The sequence below is a fragment of the Orbicella franksi genome, chromosome 13, assembly GCF_964199315.1.
Source record: "Orbicella franksi chromosome 13, jaOrbFran1.1, whole genome shotgun sequence".
Taxonomy (NCBI): domain Eukaryota; kingdom Metazoa; phylum Cnidaria; class Anthozoa; order Scleractinia; family Merulinidae; genus Orbicella; species Orbicella franksi.
In genome coordinates, this window is record NC_138157.1 from 7,382,401 (window position 1) to 7,401,076 (window position 18,676).

The 18,676-nt window shown below is 39.5% G+C and overlaps 3 protein-coding genes across 7 annotated transcripts in view; all 3 read right to left on the minus strand.

Annotated features, from left to right (window-relative positions):
• Nucleotides 1–1,951, minus strand: part of LOC145465919 (uncharacterized) — a 13,077-nt gene extending 11,126 nt beyond the window's left edge. The window contains exon 1 of the mRNA XM_081449687.1: nt 1,928–1,951. The gene's annotated coding sequence lies outside the window, so the exon portion shown is untranslated. The remainder of the gene's footprint in view (nt 1–1,927) is intronic.
• The window catches only part of LOC145465918 (uncharacterized), an 11,644-nt gene extending 3,001 nt beyond the window's left edge, over nt 1–8,643 (minus strand). The window contains exons 1-5 of the mRNA XM_081449686.1: nt 8,534–8,643; nt 6,699–6,968; nt 5,524–5,720; nt 2,191–3,835; nt 1–1,949 (exon numbers count right to left, since the gene is read on the minus strand). The exon at nt 1–1,949 is cut by the window's left edge and continues 3,001 nt beyond it. Of these exons, the coding sequence (XP_081305812.1) occupies nt 3,596–3,835; nt 5,524–5,720; nt 6,699–6,968; nt 8,534–8,642 (816 nt within the window). The 5' untranslated portion in view covers nt 8,643 and the 3' untranslated portion in view covers nt 1–1,949; nt 2,191–3,595. The remainder of the gene's footprint in view (nt 1,950–2,190; nt 3,836–5,523; nt 5,721–6,698; nt 6,969–8,533) is intronic.
• Nucleotides 8,644–8,699: 56 nt separating this feature from the next.
• On the minus strand, nt 8,700–17,761 carry LOC145465915 (cyclin-dependent kinase 10-like). 5 transcript variants are annotated; one of them, XM_081449681.1, is made up of 3 exons: nt 13,000–14,433; nt 11,638–12,269; nt 8,700–8,785 (listed from the first exon to the last, which is right to left on the minus strand). In XM_081449681.1, the coding sequence occupies exons 1-2, from the start codon at nt 13,607–13,609 to the stop codon at nt 11,644–11,646; spliced, it is 1,236 nt and encodes a 411-aa protein (XP_081305807.1). In that variant the 5' UTR covers nt 13,610–14,433; the 3' UTR covers nt 8,700–8,785; nt 11,638–11,643. The 5 variants fall into 5 exon arrangements, with proteins under 5 accessions (XP_081305807.1, XP_081305808.1, XP_081305806.1 ...); XM_081449682.1 differs by lacking the exon at nt 8,700–8,785 and adding an exon at nt 17,615–17,761 and having other exon boundaries at nt 10,830–12,269; nt 13,000–13,541; XM_081449680.1 differs by lacking the exon at nt 8,700–8,785 and adding an exon at nt 17,615–17,761 and having other exon boundaries at nt 10,830–12,269; nt 13,000–14,048.
• Nucleotides 17,762–18,676: the final 915 nt, after the last annotated feature.

Here is an 18,676-nt window from a genome sequence, read left to right on the forward strand (position 1 = left end):
ACTTGCCAACTTTTGTAAAGGTGTAAGATTTTCATCCTGGAAGAACAAGGATTTTCGAAGACTACTCAAACGTATCTGATGGCTTCCGAAGATATCCGGGGACGTTCCCAAGACGTTCCGAACATTCCCGGTTTTCCGAAATAGGAGAACTGGGGGAAGTGTACCATCATTTACATGGAATTTTCCTTTCTTTCTTTGGTTCGAGTTTACATGGTGTTAGAACGTGTGTCAGTTAAAGTTGTAGATAGCTCAACTTTGTCAGCCAGAAGCTTGCATTGAGAAATTGGTCCGTGCGCCGAGTGATTATCAACCCATATCGAGGGCGTGAGTGTTGGCAGCCGTCACCGATCAGATGGGTGACAAAACTGACAGAGATCACTCAAGAGAGCACGTTTTCTTTGCTAGTTGTACAAATCGGAATCGACGTGAAATAGACAAGAGGACAACCACATACAAAGTAGCCAGCCATGTAATCTATATTGAAGCCTGCATTTTCTACGTAATGAACGGAGAACAGAAACTATTCAATGCAAAAAGATGTTAATCTTAACAGCCCGGTTTATTCCTCAGCTCGAGTGCTTTGCAAATTTTATCACGCAATGGACAAAAAACCGTTTTTCTTCCCCTCAGCTTACGTTTTTTTGTCCAGCCCGTAGAATGTATTGCCCCGAAAAACTCAAACTCAAGCCGTGTTCAATTATAGAAAAAATATCTGATGAAAAATATTGTTGTATTGAATTTAAGGAATTAAGGACTTTCTGTTTACATAGACAAATAGTTTTAATCAAATGCCTCATTTTTGCAATGGGTTCACGACGTTTTTCTCAGCCTTTTCACGTTTTCGTTTTTCAGCTCCCATCATTTGTGAGTCAAATGAGTCAAGGGTCATAAGTCACGCCGGGGTCAATTGAGTCAATCGGAGTTACCGGTAAAATTAGACGCCGGTAAAGACGGTTAACTTGGTTTGCCTCAGCTCGTATTAATAAACACTCCATGTATAGTAGCCCAAATAGTACTTCGATCAGCCTGAATAGCTTTTAGCCGATTAGCCTAAACAGCTAGGCTGCCAGTGAACAACCCTCAGGTTTATATCAATTTAAAAGATGTTCGGCGTGAATAATGCCGTTCAGCCGGTTAGCCAATTTGCGGTTACCTCTTAATAATAAATTAAAAGGAGTAGCACGATATATACATACTTTAAGGACTCACTGATTCATGATTTATACACATAAATTTAAATTTAAGTCTCCATTTTAATAGAGCCTTGCCATCACCTGAGACCATAATAGTCTTGTTGCAGGTGAATCTCAAAGGTTTCGAGTGTTTAGCCCTCGTCAGACCAAAGTGACGATGGCTGAAGCTCAAAAAGCTGAGTCAGCTTCGCAAACTCAATACTACAGCGGTTTATAATTTACCTTGATAAAAGTTGATAAAAGGCTGAGTGTTTCACCGCTTGCCCGCCGACATAACAGACATAACCCTACAGTTTCTTTAGAATCTGAACCCTTTAATCGAACAAATGACTTTTGTTTCGTTAATTATTTGGCACTCTATGAGGGAAGAGTTAGAGAAGAGAAAAACACACCCAAAATCTGTTTGTAAATCAACCTCGGGAGAGCCGTGTGAGGCTCATTGATCAGTTTCATTTAACGTTTTGTAGCCGAGTAACATTGATCAGTACATTAGGTAACTAAACACAAGGCTTTGAGCAAAATCGATCCATCCATACTTCCAAATTTGCCGTGCTCTCTCAAGCAGAAGTTCGTGTACTCAAGAACTTTATAAACATTGCTGTTGTATCAGAATTTTACGCAAAGTTAGTCAATCAACGAGCATAATTTCAAAGCAAAGCGAACGAAGGATGTGATTCAAGTGCATCACGAGTGTCACATCCGAGAACCAAAAGCAAACTGAACGAAACACTTACCGCATGAACCTTCAGAAACGATCTGCAGGAAAACACAGGAAATGGAGATTAAAACACTTGGGAAATGCATCGATCGTTACCAGTTTTGCCTTCAAGAAAGCTCGTGAACCAGTGGGGAGTTTAAAAAAACGTGACAGTGGACTTCAGATCGTTGGGCTGTGACCGCAAACAACGCTACTTAAATCACGCATGTCACGCCTCAACTTTTGAAAAAGGAATATTTAACGCTCACATTGCGCTTATCTGGGTCTATGTTGGCTTACCTTTAACCGTTTTTCTTGTTCATTTTTGGATTCCAGGAAAATACGGGCTGCTTTTAAGACATTCTCATCTCATATCTGACATTTGGATCATAACAGAATGATTTCTTTATGAACAAATATAGTCGCACGAAAATTTTCAATGAAACTCATTCAAGCATAAAGTGGCGTGATGTTCGTTTTGTGCTCCAGCCAATAAACAGGCGAAGAAAGTGACAGTTCTTACGAAAAAGACATTAAGTCTGTCACTAAAATTAACGTAATTCTTTTCTGTCTCCTTTTTAAATATGTAGACTTGAACGTTGGTGTTTGAATAGGCCTTTTTCACCTGGACGGTTTGTTTTCCCATTACAGACCACGTGATATATATTCTCTAGAGAATTGTTCTTTTATTCATTTTAAAATTATTCATCTTAAAATTATTCATTCATACACATGCGACTATTTGAAAATTTGAAAGCGGGAATTCTCAAGAGTATCATCACATGGTTTCTAAATGGGACAACAGATCGGCCGGGCTAAAAAGGTCGATAGCTTGGAACATACGTTGGTAAGAACACAGTGCGGGGCATTAGATCCTGCTCTCCTAATCCTCCGTAGAGAGCACTACAGAATTCTTTACTGAGAGACTAGCTTCCATATGATCGCTGCAAAAAAAAAAGAAAAAAAAATCTCGTCGATCGCTGCCATCATATGCGACTCTCAGCCATCGTAGCGATAGCTGCGACAACGATTTCTGCTACTACGATTCAGTGGCGATCATATCAACGGCCGGGGACAACCGGTGCCATGGCAACGATCGAAGCTATTGAAGCGATCATATGGAAATCGCCTCGAGTGTTCAGTTTTGAAGTACAAACGGATATTTACGATGATGTCACGCAAAATCAACAATTTTTCGTATATTTCATTTAAGCCATAAACTACCTCCCTAGATCAATGTGTCACTGGGAATTTAATAAATATACGAAGTTTCATAAGTCTCATAAGAATCTGTTGCAAACTCTCAATTTTTACAATGGAATGTATGCCTTGGGGCAAGCCTGGTCCCCGAGATTCTCTCTTTAAATGGAATTTCCCGCTCAGGTTCTGACCCTGTTTCAAATGAATACTTGGAAATTTCAACAAACTGAAGAAAAGAATAACCATCGTGAAGGGGAGCATATATCTTTTCTTTTTGTTTTGTTTTGTTTTGTTTTGCTTTTTTCTTTAATTTCGTTAAGCTTAACATCTTTACCATGGTCTGAAAGAGTAACTAGTACAAGCATGCAAACTTGTTCGCTCCTGTGATTCAACGAGTCTGAATCGAACCGGAGCTAAGCTACAGCTCGTGGTAACACTTGTAATATAACGCTTGTAAAGCTTGTAACGCGTGGTAACGCGTAATAACGCCTGTGACGCTTAATTTTCAAAATTGCGTGCTGCTTTCCACATCCTTTTTCTCATTTACAGGCGGAGACTCGATGACAACCTCAGTCTTGATATTTATATTCATGTCCGAGGGAGACTCCATCTTGTCCCTCTGCTCGGGGACCTTGATATTTCCATTTCCGTTCGTTTTCTTCTCGTTGTTTTCATCTTCTGTTTCTTTCTTCAAGGTACTGTTTCCTCCAATCTGCAGAACTTCTTCTTCTACAGCAAGGTTTTCCTAAAAGGAAACCCGGACATGAAACGGAGCCATTGATAGGTAATTACCCTTTTCAGCATCAGTTCAGTTTTAGACTACGGTTAGTCTTCCTTTGCTAAGTCACGCTCGGCGGACTATAAGCGAAAGAGAGACTACCGTAGTCTAGTTTAGTTTCAGCCGGACGTTAGGGACCGTTCATTTTTTATGAGGGAGGGGGGGCTGGTGAGATTTGGGAAGCACCATTTAAAAATCGCATGACCCCCCCTCAGCTTACCAATTTTTTCACGTGGCCCCCCCTTATAGCGGTCATTTTTTGGGATGACCCCCCCAAAAAAAAAAAATTGAACAAACAATATTTAGATTTCAACTTTTTTAATATTTCTCTATTATCCCCCTACTTCGCGTTTTGTGCTCACTGTGAAGACAATATTTACAATCCCTATACTACAGAGAGCTGTTGTTTGAAAAACAAATCAAAAGAAAGAGAAGTCAATTTCGGATCTCCTAGTTATGGCTCGCCCTGAGCGTGTGGCATTTGGACTCTCATTGGCATCTCCCTCATCTGAATTGATGAATGCCTACAGTTTTAATGTAAAACAGATCAAATGTATAGAAGCTAAGTTGACGAAGGTCACGCAAGACATGGAAGCACTAGAAAATAAGAGCAATTATAACAGCATATTCAAGGGCATACTCAAACATGCACAGCACATCAACAAAAGGAGAAGGAAAAAAGAAAACCGCAGAAAGTCAAATGCAAGAAAGAGGAAGCGGACTGAAAACAACGTCCAACGAATTTATGGAATCTGTGTTGGAAACCCGCTAGGAAATGATCTTCCACAATGCCTTGTGTACCCTCCTAGAACGGCCGTCCCGGAAGGGTGTATTAAAGTTGAGGACGTTGCCACGTCGTTATTTAGAAGAGATGGGCCATACATCGCACAGCTCTTGGAAGGGAATTATTTCACCAATGCTGCAAGAAGCAGAATCACCACCAACCTTGAGCAGGAAGTCAGAGATTATGTCCACACCTTCATGTACCCTGAAGAGTACACTCTCACGGAAAGCATTGCTGCTTCTTGCAGCATCGGTGAAAGAGACTCCAATAGCAGCACAAGCGGCGACGAAGAACTCGACGACAGCGAAGATGAAGATGAGTGCCAGTGAAAGTTGCATTCGAAAATAACAGTGTTAAATACTTCTTTTCAGTAGCTACAAATGCTTTTTTGTCGCCAAACGTTTTTTTAAAGCAGAAGGAAAGTTTGTAATAAATTTGTATCCTGCCTTCTATGTTTATTCTATAGCAATTTTTTTGATATTCAAACATTATGCCATTTTAAAGTTTTACTAAAATATTTCACGTGACCCCCCCTTTTTCCCTTATTTTTTTGGGATGGCCCCCCCTCGAAAGCCATTTTTTTCGCATGCCCCCCCCCCCAAATCCCACCAGCCCCCCCTACCTGATAAAAAATGAACGGTCCCTTAACGCGCATGTCTCCGAATAGAGTGAACGCACGCGCTCGAGCCCTGGCAACGGACATTTCATTCAATTTAATGGTAATTTTATCCAAGGCTAAAACAACTCAAAATACCGTAACTGAGCTCTTTTTAATCGTCGACTGAGATCTGCTCTCAGCACAGAGTTTGAAAAGACATTCTTTTTAAGGATTCATCGGGCGCACACTGCAGACTTCGTCGGCATTACCTACCTCAGCCCCTACATGATTGTTCCTGGATCTATGTGAGGTCCTCTGCTCCTTCGCCTCTTTACGAGCTTTCTTGATTCTCCGGTTTCCACGCCATAAGAAAAACGCTATGGAAATCGCAAGAAACAAGCTTATAGCCAAGGACAAAATGATGGCCCAATATTCTTCAGGCGACAACATTCCCTCACGATCGGGATCATCTGAAGAAAACAAAAACAAAAACAGAAAAAAACTGATCAGCGCAATGACAGAACAAGAGCTTGTTTTATTGCCGAACGGGAGCGATCCCGTGTCTGACAACAGGGCCATAAATCTTCCGGGGAGGATTCCCATATTAAAAGGGCGGGGGTGCTCGGCGTACCTTTTAGGTTTTAAAAAAATAGATTTGGTGCCTCTTAAGGTGTGAAGCCTAAAGAGGTCCACAGTGGAGCTTTCGCGGTACCTTTTAGGGTATTGAGACGAAGAGGCCAGACAAGGCAGTGTCAGTTAGTGTGTTGTTTTAGAAGTGGTATCTTTAAGGGATGAAAAAAATTCAAGCCACGCCCACAAAACAGGATCTTTTTACCTCTTGTGGGGGTTCTCTTCAAAATTCCCGACGAGCTTCCCCGCCCTTTTTGTATGGGAGTTCCCCCCGGGGGTATAAATCACGCATACTATGATAGCGTGGTAGGGAAGCTGGGGAGAAAATAAAAAGATGATATCTTCTTCCGTCTTGCATGTGTGCCTCGTTCATCGCACAAAACACATTTTCGGTAGGTTAAGTAAACAGTACCAGCATGACAAAAATTCAGATCAAGATGTTGTTTCTTTATTAGGCCTGTGTCCTCGGAAAAAGCATCAAAATTTAGCCAAATATGCAGTTTTCCTCCTCTCAAAAACTGTTGAACAGGAAACCTTATTTTACTTACATGTTGTTTAAGTAATGCAAAACAACCCAGAGAAGACTAAACAGATTATTGAGGGAGTGTAATGAATTTTAGTCCACGCAGAAGATGGGAAGGCCTAAGAAAATTTTTACAATTATTAGGTGATTTAGACGACAACTTGTGCATCTATAATAGTTGACCTTCTTCTGGATCAGAGAATTCGAATTTCTGTAGCTAAAACTATAGAAAAATAGAGTAAATGTTCGATAAATGCTACTCAGTAGAGGAGAAATGATTGATTTTCTGTCTTACTTTCAATAATAAAAGCTTGTAGCGTCACATCAGGTTCGTCGCTCGACGTACATGTATATTTTCCTCGTAAATCGTCATCTGTGATAGCAATAAATAAATGGCTTTTCAAAGTGTCGCCATTTTGAATTGATAGTATCTCTACTCCCAGGTCAGCGTTCTCTAGTTCCGTTCTCTCTCTTTTCCATGTAATGGTTGCCTCGTCACGTGTTGTGCACGTGAAATGAGCGATGTCGTCATGCTTGGTGTAAACGGTAGTTGTATTGGGAGGCGCTAGCGAAACGGAAAAGCACAAAAACAAAACGTTTCAATCAGAAAATAAGCGATAACAAAAAATGTTTCGACTTTCTCAAGATGTCTAATTAAGATTCAAAATGTAATATATACATAGCGTTTACTTTCAAAATACACTTTAAAGTAGATTTTCTTTTATTGCAATAAATAGAACATATATCATATAATACTAAATATTTTTGCCCATTCAGCACATTTTAGCCTGTTAGGAAAAATAACACACACAAAAAAAATGATATCGCTGAAATTAAAGTATTTTTTACTAAAGAACTCAAAAGACGCTCGCGTTTTCCATAACAACTGGACAACAAAGAGAACCTGAGAGAGCAATACACCACTTTCGATATATTAAAATTCAGCTTGCCAGTGACGCCTAGAGGACACACAAAAAAGGAAATTGAATGACTGTGTTTATTCATTTCTTTTGTTTCAGTGCGTCTTCTAGGCCACACTATCAAGCTGAATTTTAATTTCTCGAAAGTGGCCTATTAGTTCTCATCTTCCCATGGTCCATGGAGAGGAGCCTTCCCGGCCAAACTGATCCATATATTCTGGAGAGGCTTATCTTGGTTTGCCGGGAGTATAAAATGACTTGGAACTTCTACACCACGTACCTGGATTGGGTGATAGAGCTTCGCAGTTTATTCCCACAGAGTCAAATACTCGCAGGGGCGGACCCCGGGGGCGGACCCGCCCATACGGTCTTGGACTGTTAGACACTGAGTTCCGACTGCATATTCACTAGAGTTTAGACTTTCAGACATCACTCGTGTCATTCTTTATTTAAGCAAATTCTGAGATTGCATTTATGACGTTTATATAAATTATACGAATTCAAGATACGTTTATACTTTAATACGAATTAAGGCCAGTTACAGCTCTATTCAAGAAAAGACGGGACGTAATATTTCGATTTACTGGTATTTACGAATTGTGAACGTCACGAGCTAGAAAAAAGGCCGAGAACATTCGCATCCTGAGCCAAGACTTGTTGCCAGCTCGTTAAAATATTAGTTCTAGTAGAAAAGAACAAACCAAGGTCGACAGATTCTTCGTACATAGATTTCGTTGACCGATTTATAAAGTGCACTACTTGTTATTAAATATCTAACTTTCGTGAATCTTAAAATTGTAAATATCTCCTTGCATGCGTAGGGCAATGGTAAAGTCAGCGTGCGAGCCTTATTCGAATCCCGTGTATATACCTCGAGTGAAGTATATTGCGTATAGGTCAATTTCAAAGTTATTTTTAAATCTATTTATTTAAATTTAGTCATTTTTACTCCACGCTTTTCCTGAGTGGGGTGTGTCGGTGGTATGTATGGTATGGTATACGCACTGTTCCAATTCCAGGGTTTTACTCCGTTGACTGAAATCACGTTTTGAAAACCTGTACGGAACGTAAAGCGCTTTTATTTTTTCATGTCCATACTACAATGAAATCCGTATCGAATCTAGCGTCTCCAAGCGCCCACAATTCGATCCTCTTTCGTGCAGCTCTAGCAGTGTAATGGCGTATCATAATTGAATGATGTAAGACTTACCTGTTGGTTGTTCTCTTCGCACACGTCTTTCTTTGGCGGCCTTCTGACTCGCAGTGAAACCATGGGTCACACAGAAGAAGATCAAAACGCCCAATGCGATATTCTTCATTATTCAACGCCCTAAATTATCAACTAACGCTTACCGTCGACCCAGGGATGGAGAAACAGTCGCCTCGAGTTATTCTTAAGTCTGTATGTCATCTGACCCTCTCGTCTCGTGTTAGGGCAATATTCCTGTGAGCACTGAATTAGCTGCGTCAAAAGAAAAAAATGCCTAGTCAATATATGCAGTATGTTAAGTATCGCTTGCATCCAGGTTGCTTATATAAGGTTGTTTCTTAAATAAATTCACAACCAAAGACACAGCGACGTGTAAAATCTACAAATTGAAAACTGAGAAATTACTTTTCCGCCCTACACTGAGCTGCAAAAGGAAATCATATAAAACGGGCTGAAGATAGCATAACATTTGTCAGTTATGTCAAGGTTTCACGAAACAAACGTTTGTGCGGAGGCTTTGAAAGCAGAACCGTACATTAAAAGTGTACACTTCCTGAAAGCTCAATAAACAAGGAAATCATACTACGTTTATTTTTTCTTGGGAAAATTAGAGTTTTGCAGAACGAAGCAATAATTAAGCTTCCGCGCTGATCAAGTTTGTTTACAAGCTTCGATTTCTTGGCCGCAAAAAAGAAAAGAAAAAGAAAAAAATGGTTCGTTGCACAATGACTACCTGATGACCTTCAAAAGGGGCATGTCTCCGATCTCGCAGAGATAATCAACTTTCTAATTTTCTAGCAATTACATTGAGACATCCCTGACAGAGCCACAACGTTTTAAATAATTAAAAATTCAATCGAAGTTCAAAAATCAGACATCCCCTCTCTGAGCAGCTATCTGGGAAGATTTCAGCAAATTTTAGCTGAATCGGTCGAAAGGTGGTTATAAAAAGGCATAAAAACTGCTATCATTAACGGCAATTTTAACTTTCCGAGAACAGATGAGAAAAGCTTTTTCAGTTTTGTTTGTTCTAAGAGATGGATGACACTCAAAGTGTAAAATAAAATCGTGTCTTGACAGATAACTCCAAGGATTAGCTTACCGTAACCATGGCGACAATTTCCACTGATGTAACAAATATCCTAACGATAGGGGTAATATCACGTGAAAGGTCGTGAATTGACCAATGTGAGTAAAGTGTATTGCAGTTGCATGTGGAAGCGGCGTTCCCCCATGACGTTCAGCGGAGAAGGGAAATGATAGGAACTTGTCAACACTCAGACACACTCAGAATCATTTATTCCCAGTAGTGACTAGTACTACGTCTAGACCTGTTTGATTGGGGGTGGGGGAGGGGAGGGGGTGCTCCATCATGTCAGAATGACATGATTGCTCGTTGTAGCTTTATTTAGGGGATATATTTTTTCGAATGTTTAATAGCAGTCAGGGTGTTAGGAAGATACTTCAAATTACTGGTAAACCGCAAGTATATTAGTAGATGGCAAAAGAAAAGAACAGAATGTTGAAAAAAATTGGCAGAGTTTTTGTGGTTTTTATGACGTCAGAAGTTATTACAAACTACCCATACGCAAATTTTCCTGCACTTGCATATTTGGCATATTTTCACGAGTCCAAGTCACATGTTTTTCAGTTAATTGTTATTTTCCGTGCTTTCAAATTTACGTTAAGTCCAACTTGAACTTGAATGGTCTGACCTGTTCATGTCTGTTTTGATTTGCAGCGGAAAACTATGAATTAATTCTGATAAAAATATGTCGCTACCCCAACTCAAGCTTTCCGAGTGCTCTCCAAACTTCTCGAATGTATCATAAACTCGCTGATGCGCAGCTAAAACCATAAATCAACTGTTTTACAATAACTGTCTAATTCCTCGCGCGCTGATTGGCTCATTTTTATCACCAATAAGAGTAGACGGATAAAATTTTAATTTATGCAAGCTTTTCAGTTCAAATTTCAGCTGTCAAACTGTCAACTTTTTAACCAATAAGATTTTATGGACTTTTTAAAGTAGCCAATCAAAAAGCGAGAAAAGCTATTGATAATGTTCGCGTCATTTTGAATAAAATTCACTTATCTTTGTTTACGGCAAGTTTATGCGTCTTTTCCCCTCATTTATTCCCGGCATTTGACCAGTTTGGGGTCTTGGTATTGTAAAAAACAAATTGACATCAGTTTTTTACGCGTCTGTCCTCTTATTGATGATAAATTTTGACATAACATTGTCAAAGTTTACTGCGGAACCACTCGCCTGCGGCTCGCGGTTCCACAGCCACTGTTGACAATGTTTTGCCACAATTTATCATCAATAAGAGGTCAGACGCATAAAAAACTGACGTCAATTTGTTAATTTTATAACAAGATATTTTAATCTATCAAATCTGATCCGCTGACCATTACGACCCCTGACCCATGCACTCTGAACAAGTGACTTTGACAAATGATGTCCGTTACCATGTTTGTTAACATATTGTACTCTATATTCCAGTCATCGGCTAGTTTTACTTTGACCTTTCTAGAAATGTTTTCGCTCTATTGACTGCCATACATTGTTGTGACATCATTGACATTATCCTCTACCAGATGATTTTTTTCATTCTCCTCAAAATTTGTCAGGAGAAATGAGATGTCAATCACAAATATTGGGCTTTCTTTTTTGATAAGCCCTCTCATGTCCTATTCAAAGATTAGGTGATTTTTTGAACAATATGTATGGCTAATCAAATGGTGATGAGTGAAATTAGGAAATAACTTCACTTGTGTTTTGTCAAATTCTAGTAATTTCCCAAGCCTTTGGGCAATGGAAATCATTTGAATTTTGACAAAATACAAGTGAAATTATTTCCTGCATCTAAAGCTCCCTGTTAATTATGCCCCTTCCTTCAAGGTCAACGGAGCTTTCCTCTCTGAACTACAGGTACAGTTTGATAGAATTGCCAGGGCATTAATAATTTGGACAAATTATGGAGTCCCCCTCTTTCTGGTTTACTGAACACCAGTCATAAGGATCTGAACTCTCCATGAAACAGAAACCTTTTTATTATCATTCTTATTCATATTTAGGAAACACAAATTATATCTCCTACTAGTTTTTATTTCCTCTTCTTTCTTTGTGGCAACTGAGGCCCAAAATCGGCAAACCCTCTTCGAAACTCATGTTCTGTGTCCTGGGGCACTGGCCGTTTCTCCCCGGCTTGACTATCAGATGGTCTCTTGCTGTAGTCCCTGTTACGGTGCTCAGGAAAGGTTGGCATCATATCCGGTTGAACTGGAAATGGCTTCTCAATAAAATACGAGTTCTGCAAGCATTCAGCTGCCGTGGCTCTTTTGCACGGGTCGTACATCAACAAATGATTGATCAGGGTCAGTCCCGCAGGACTCAACCACGAGAATTTGTGCTTGAGATTATTGTAAGGTTGGCGTTTGACATTTATTGACTTAGCCCCAGGGAGGCTCGAAAACCCTGGCCAAAGCTGGTCACTCGGTGTCCCCAGTAAGTCTACAATAAGTTGAAACTGATTAATCTCTGATGAGCCAGTCATTAGCGGCTTGTTGCCGATCAGTTCACCAAAGATGCAGCCCACAGCCCACATGTCCACTGCTGTGGTTTGTACTTTGGAGCCTAAGAGGAGCTCAGGGGCACGATACCATAGTGTGACCACAACTGGAGTCATTGGCTTGTAAGGGTAACCAAAGGTACGTGCCAGACCAAAGTCGGCTAAAGAAAAAATAAATTAAAATCAATAAGTGAGCAGACGAAAAAAAAAAAAAAAGAAAAAAACAAGCAACACAAACAGAAAAGGCAAAGGCTGTTTAATTGTGTACAGCCCTGAAGAAAAGACATCATCTTGGCTTTACTACACTACAGATTGGAAATAATATTATGTACTAATGCTACATTTATTTTGCTGGTCTCTGGACACAGAAACAGTAATCTGTCAACAACCTACACAAAATTTATTTCAAGCACTGTTAGCCACTTTCATAACCTATATGCAATTGCTTTCCATATTTCAGTGGCCTCATGGTTAGTGCCCTTGCCGCCAGATCAAGCAGTCTGGGTTACAGCCCTGGTCAGGGACATTGTTTTGTGTTCTGGGTCAAGACACTTTACTTTTACAGTGCCTCTATCCACCCAGGTATATAAATGGGCACTGCCAAATTAAATGTTGGGGGTAACACTGGATGGACTAGCATCCCATCCATGGGGGAGCAGAAATACTCCCAGTTGCTTCATGCTACCGAAATGGGAAAAAATCGCTGCCCTGATGTTCACCTGGCTCATATGCAGACTTAGCCATATTGCTTTGAACAATGATACTTTCAGAAATCTGATGTTGATAGGTCAACATTATGAACTATCTAAACGTATCGAGAACAGTTACAATGAAGAATATTCAAGAGGTTTAAAGGCTAAAAATAGAAAAGAATCAGACATTCTCACTCACCTATTTTAAGAATTCCTTTCCCATTCAACAACAGATTTGACACCTTCAAATCACGATGCACAATAAACCGCTCGTGAAGATATTGAACACCACAGAACAGCTGTAACATCAAACATTTGATCTGCGCTTCTTTAAATGGCGATGACATGTTGTCCAGCAAGCTTGCTAGGTCCTGTTCGCAGTATTCCATGACAAGAAATATGCTATCCAAGTGCTTCCCTACAGCTACTTCTGTAAGCTGCACAATATTTTTGTGCTCCAGATTTAACAACAAACTTATTTCCCGTAACCCACTCAGGGGAATCCCATCTTTTTCTCTCTCCATCCGCACTTTCTTCAGGGCGACTATTTTGTTGGAGACTGTGTCGCGAGCACGGTAAACCACACCATATGTTCCTTCACCAATTCGGTTGAGTTTTTCAAACTCAGTGACTGGTCTACAGTTGCCATAGCAGTGTTCCTCTGGGATTTTCTTCTTTTCAAAGGTTTTGATGGATGTTAGGTAAATGCCTTGCTCACTGCTCTCAGTTGTTTGCATGATTCTGAAAACAAATACATAAACATTCAGTCTGTCTGTTTGAATACTCCTTGCTTTCATGACTAAAGCCATGGTGGCCTAGGTTAGCAAGCTGGACTCCAGATCAAATGATCTGGGATGACAAGCCCTGCCTGGGGACATTGTGTTATGTTCTTGGGTAAGACACTTTACTCTTACAGCACCTCTCTCCACCCAGGTGTAGCATGGGGGAGTCCAGATAGAGCGGTCCCAGCTCGAGCCCTGGCTGGGGATGTTGTGTTTTATTGGTCATGACACTTAACTCTCAGAGTGCCTCTCTCCACCCAGGTGTATAAATGGGTACTGGTGAATTTAATGATGGAGGGTAATGGATTAGCAATGGACCAGCATCCCATCCAGGGGAGAGTAGAAATACTCCTAGTCGCTTTGTGCACCAGCTGTATAGGCCAATGGCCTGATGTAGACTTTTTGTTTTCATGGAAAACAATAAATCAATTAGGATCCAGAGGGGTTGGTTCATTGACATTTCACTCTATACAAATAACAAACAGATGAAAAGTAGCTAACAAAAATATTAGATTACTGAGATCATAAAATTGTTTAAGCATAGTACAGGAGGACTACTGACTTGAGCAAAATAACAAAGCAGACAAGTTAGGCTAATCTTTATCTTAACTTTTTGTTTGCACTTTATTCTCACAAAATAGAGGCAATGAACACTGAACAAAAATTATCCCCCTTGAGTCCATCTAGGAAAACGTGTTGTCTTAGAGAGTGATCTTGTTAAGTCAAGCTTACATATTTACGTACAAAAATGTCAATGGTTATTTGTACGCTCCTGCTGGCCCCCAGAAAAACACATTTGTGCCCGTCAAAACAGCCTTTGGTAATTACTTATAAAATCTAGTGGGTCATATGGTCGTCGTCATCATTTCAGTTCAATCTTTTTTCATCAAACTTATCTTCGTTTAGATTTTCTTCATTTAAAAGCTATAGTAACTTAAAGTGCCCATAATGTCAAAACTTTTTTTTCACTCATCTAATTCTACAACTCACCTAATGAGCTTCTGTGAAAAAATTTTTTGATTTGGATAAAATGCAATTTTTTTTATGAATCTTTACAAAGTTAAAAATTCTATTTTCTTGCGGTCGACCCCTGCCGCTGATCACAAGAATAACGTGCTCAAAATGGCCACGAGACTGATGCCTGTGACGTAGGTTCAGGAACCTACGATGAAGACTGATGTTGTTTTCCAGATCATTAACGTTGTTACAAAGAGCGGCAATGCACCTTTTCGGCATTTTCAACTAAATATAGACAACTCTGAAGAAAAATTTCCACTTGTTTTCAAGTCAGATAAGTCATGACCTAAATCACGAGTTCCTGAACCTATGTCACGACTCACTTCAAAGCAAGGAAGACTGGTGTGAATGGTGGACCAAAATGGCAGCAAATTTGAACGTCTTTAAAAACTTACAAACAAAATTGCATTTTATCCAAATCGAAAAAATTTTTCACAGAAGTTCATTACGTATAATGTAGAATTAGATGAGCGAAATAAATTTTTTTGACATTATGGGCAGTTTAAGATTAAGCAGGACGTAACATGTTGATCAAAGTCAATCATCGAAAACGTAGTCGATAAGTCGATAATACTCAATATTTGTCGATAATTGTCAATCGACAAGTTTAATTTGTCGATAAAAGTCAATAATCACAAGATTTTCAACTGGTTATCGATATTATTGACAAAAATGCAGACAAATGTTTCAATCAGCTACAAAATTCAAGTAACCAAACCAATAATAGCTCCAATGACTTTTTAATGCCGAGTGTAAACAGCTCTAAAGTAAATCTGTATGGCAATAAACTTAAATAAAAACCTGAACAACCAAGTGGTCTGTTATTTATTACAGAATCAAATGTTTAAATTACCTCGAGAAATGATCGATTAACAGTTTCAGCTGAACTAAATCGTGATCTATAACATAACTCAAACCAACCTAGTTCCCAGGGTCTCTCTAGGTGGGGGAGATGAGAGATCTTGGGAACTCGAAGTCGTGTTTCTTCGGTGGGACAGAACGGGCCAAAGTTTAGACTAGATGTGGGAAAAAATCGAGGCCAGCAAAGTCATTAAGCAGTAAAGTGAAGTAAATTGACATTTTATTTCATCAGTGTTTTTATTCAGTTCAACATTTGACAAATACAAGCTGCTACAACTCTCCTCCCTCTCCGCTAGGTTGGCTAAATTCACTGGGTTTGTATGCCCCTTGCTTCTCCTTGCACCTGTGATTGTTGTACCAGTCCGCAACCTATGTATGCCTACGCCATACATCGTTTTTTGTATTTTCGATACTTGTCGATTGAAATCGATCAAAATCGATTAAAATCGATCGAAATCAATCGTAATCAAACAAAGTCGATAATCACAATAAATTGTGTGATCGACTTTTATCGATTTCCGATATTTGTCGATTGATTAGTATTGACAACGATCGACAATGATCGATTTTTATCGACTATCGAAATAATCAATATGTTACATCCTGGATTAAGTAAAAGCCCGTTCAAATGGTCATGATAGTTGGTGATAGTTGGTGATAGTTGACGATATTGAATAATAGTTTGTGTTCAAGCGTGCGTGATAGTTGAAACTATCATCAACTTCCATCAACTATCATGACTGTTTGAACGGGTCTTTATACACGAAAACTACGTAACGCAGGGCGTATCTAATCGATAGAAATTGATCATCGAAAATGTAATCGATTAATCGATAATACTCGATAGTACTCGATATTTGTCGATTGATTAGTCACTTTAATCGATTGAAATTGATAATCACAAATTTTTTGTGACATCGATGGAAATCGAAAATCAAAAACGTGATCTGATCTTATCATAACACTGCATAACATTTACCTTCAAGCTTACCTTTGAATCCGCTTTGTTGATAGAGATGATGTTACCTCTTTCTCCAATGGTTGCTACTTTTCTTATTTTTTTTTCACCAGGATCACTGCTGTAAAGCTGTTTGAAGCAATATTTCAGCAGATTTCAGCCCAGCAGTCCTATGGTGCTGTGTACTGTGTACTCGATCTTTGCTGTACTTACAGGTATTGAATAACAATAACTAACAAACAAATCAAAGGAAAACTTGTACTCTAGAATCATCAGAATCGTGGTTAATATCTGGAGTCACTACTGTAGAAATTGGCAAACTGTCGTCCGTTCTCCCAGAATTTAGAAGGGTAATTTTCGAACACTTATGGGGAGGCACGCATGGTGGCTTACGGAGCACGTAGGGTTTGTTGAGATTTGTAAGCCGCTGACCACAAAAACGACAACCTTCCTTATTCAAACAACATCTTTAATATCTGCCAATAAATACACTATAAAAGAACCAATTGTGGTAAATTCTCGAAAACGTTTAGAGGATCACAATTGTGGAACGGCTTACTAACCGAATTGAAGAGAATGAGAAGAGGACTCGAGATATCATAACAACGAGCATGACTCCAATTGTGAAGGCGGAAACGATAGTTTTGTAACAGTTGCGTTGTTCATGTTTTAATCCTTTTCAGTTTCAAAATTTATTAAGAATCCTATAGTCACCTTAAATAAAGCCGTGTAAAGGGAATGTTTATCAGTTCAGTTTGGACTACTGTGTATTTGTTGGAGTGAGTTGTGACTCATTCTAGCATAAAACTGAAAACTTTATGAAAGAGAATCTTTGTCCATTTTCTTTTCGATCATTGTCGAACAAATCGATAAAATCGATAGCTAATTACAGAAATCGATCAAAATGGATAATCACAAGACGCGAATGATCGATTTCTATCGATTTCCGATATTAATCGATTGATTAGTATCGATTACGATCGATTACGTTCGATTTCTATCGAGTATCGAAAATATCGATTAGATACGCTCTGCGTAACGTCGACTGAACAAGTTTGGTCTTCTTTCAGCTTCTTTTTACTGACTGTGCATAAATGTGGTTACATCTTTTAAAGCTCCAAAAGTGTAGATCATCTATTTTAGAAAATAACGTTTGATCTCACATATGACTCAAAGCATTTCCAAGCGTCACTTACCTTCAAATTTGGATCAGTACTGGAAATAAATGAAACTTTGTCTGCAAGCCGCCATGTTGTTACAATACCTTGGACCCAGTGTACCACCAGATATTTTGAGCCGCGCCAAAACCCAATCCTTCGACTTCCTGTTTCCCAAAACGCTTTCCCGCGCAATTTAATTTCGCGAAACTCAAACAAGGAAAACCACGACAAGTTGGAAAGCCTCGCTTTTCAGTGCTGCAGCCAGAAACAATAAGTATGACTGAGGCAAGATAGGACAGCAATGTCCATGAAAAAATTGTGACTGTGGGAATGACCATGGTTAAATTCTCTTCCTAGGTATTTAGGGTGTTTATGATGACTATCATAAGCAACAAAAACGAAAAACAATGACTGAGGTACGTGCCATGTTTTGCCTGTTTCTAGCTATGGTCCTCGCAGGCTATCACATTAAGTAATCGCATGGGCCAGAGGGAAAGTTTAAAAGGATTAATTACTCACGTATTTTCAAAGTTTTCATAAAATTGCCCGAGTCGCGAAGCGACGAGGGCAATTAACGTAACGTACATATTAATGCACCAACAAAATTTACGCTGTTTTTTACGCCGATAAGGTCACGTGTGTCATTATCCTTCAAATATTTTTCGTAACACGCGCAGTTTTGAAAATTGGGGAATATCACTCAGATATTCCCTTGTTTTTGCTACGGAATATTCAGTCGGTTGACGCATTTAAACCAAGACCAACCAGAAAACCTCACCGAAAAGTTACAAAACTAAAATCAAAATTCTTATTAATCCTGGGTTAGCTTAATCGCGCTTTTGAACAACCCGGCCCTGGATAGCAGCACGACAAACGGCGAGTGATAAAAGAAGAGGCTCTTTCTTCTCTTCATTTGCCGTTCGTCGCTCTGCAAGCTAACTACTCCACTCTACGGGAAGATCTGAAACATAATTTACGAATTTATCCGAGCCAGGGGCCGTTGGGCTCTCCCGTGGTAAAGGGGGGATTTTCTTGTGGAGATATCCGCTGAGTGACATGAATGCAGGCGTAAAATAGCATGGAAGGCGACCGAAGGAA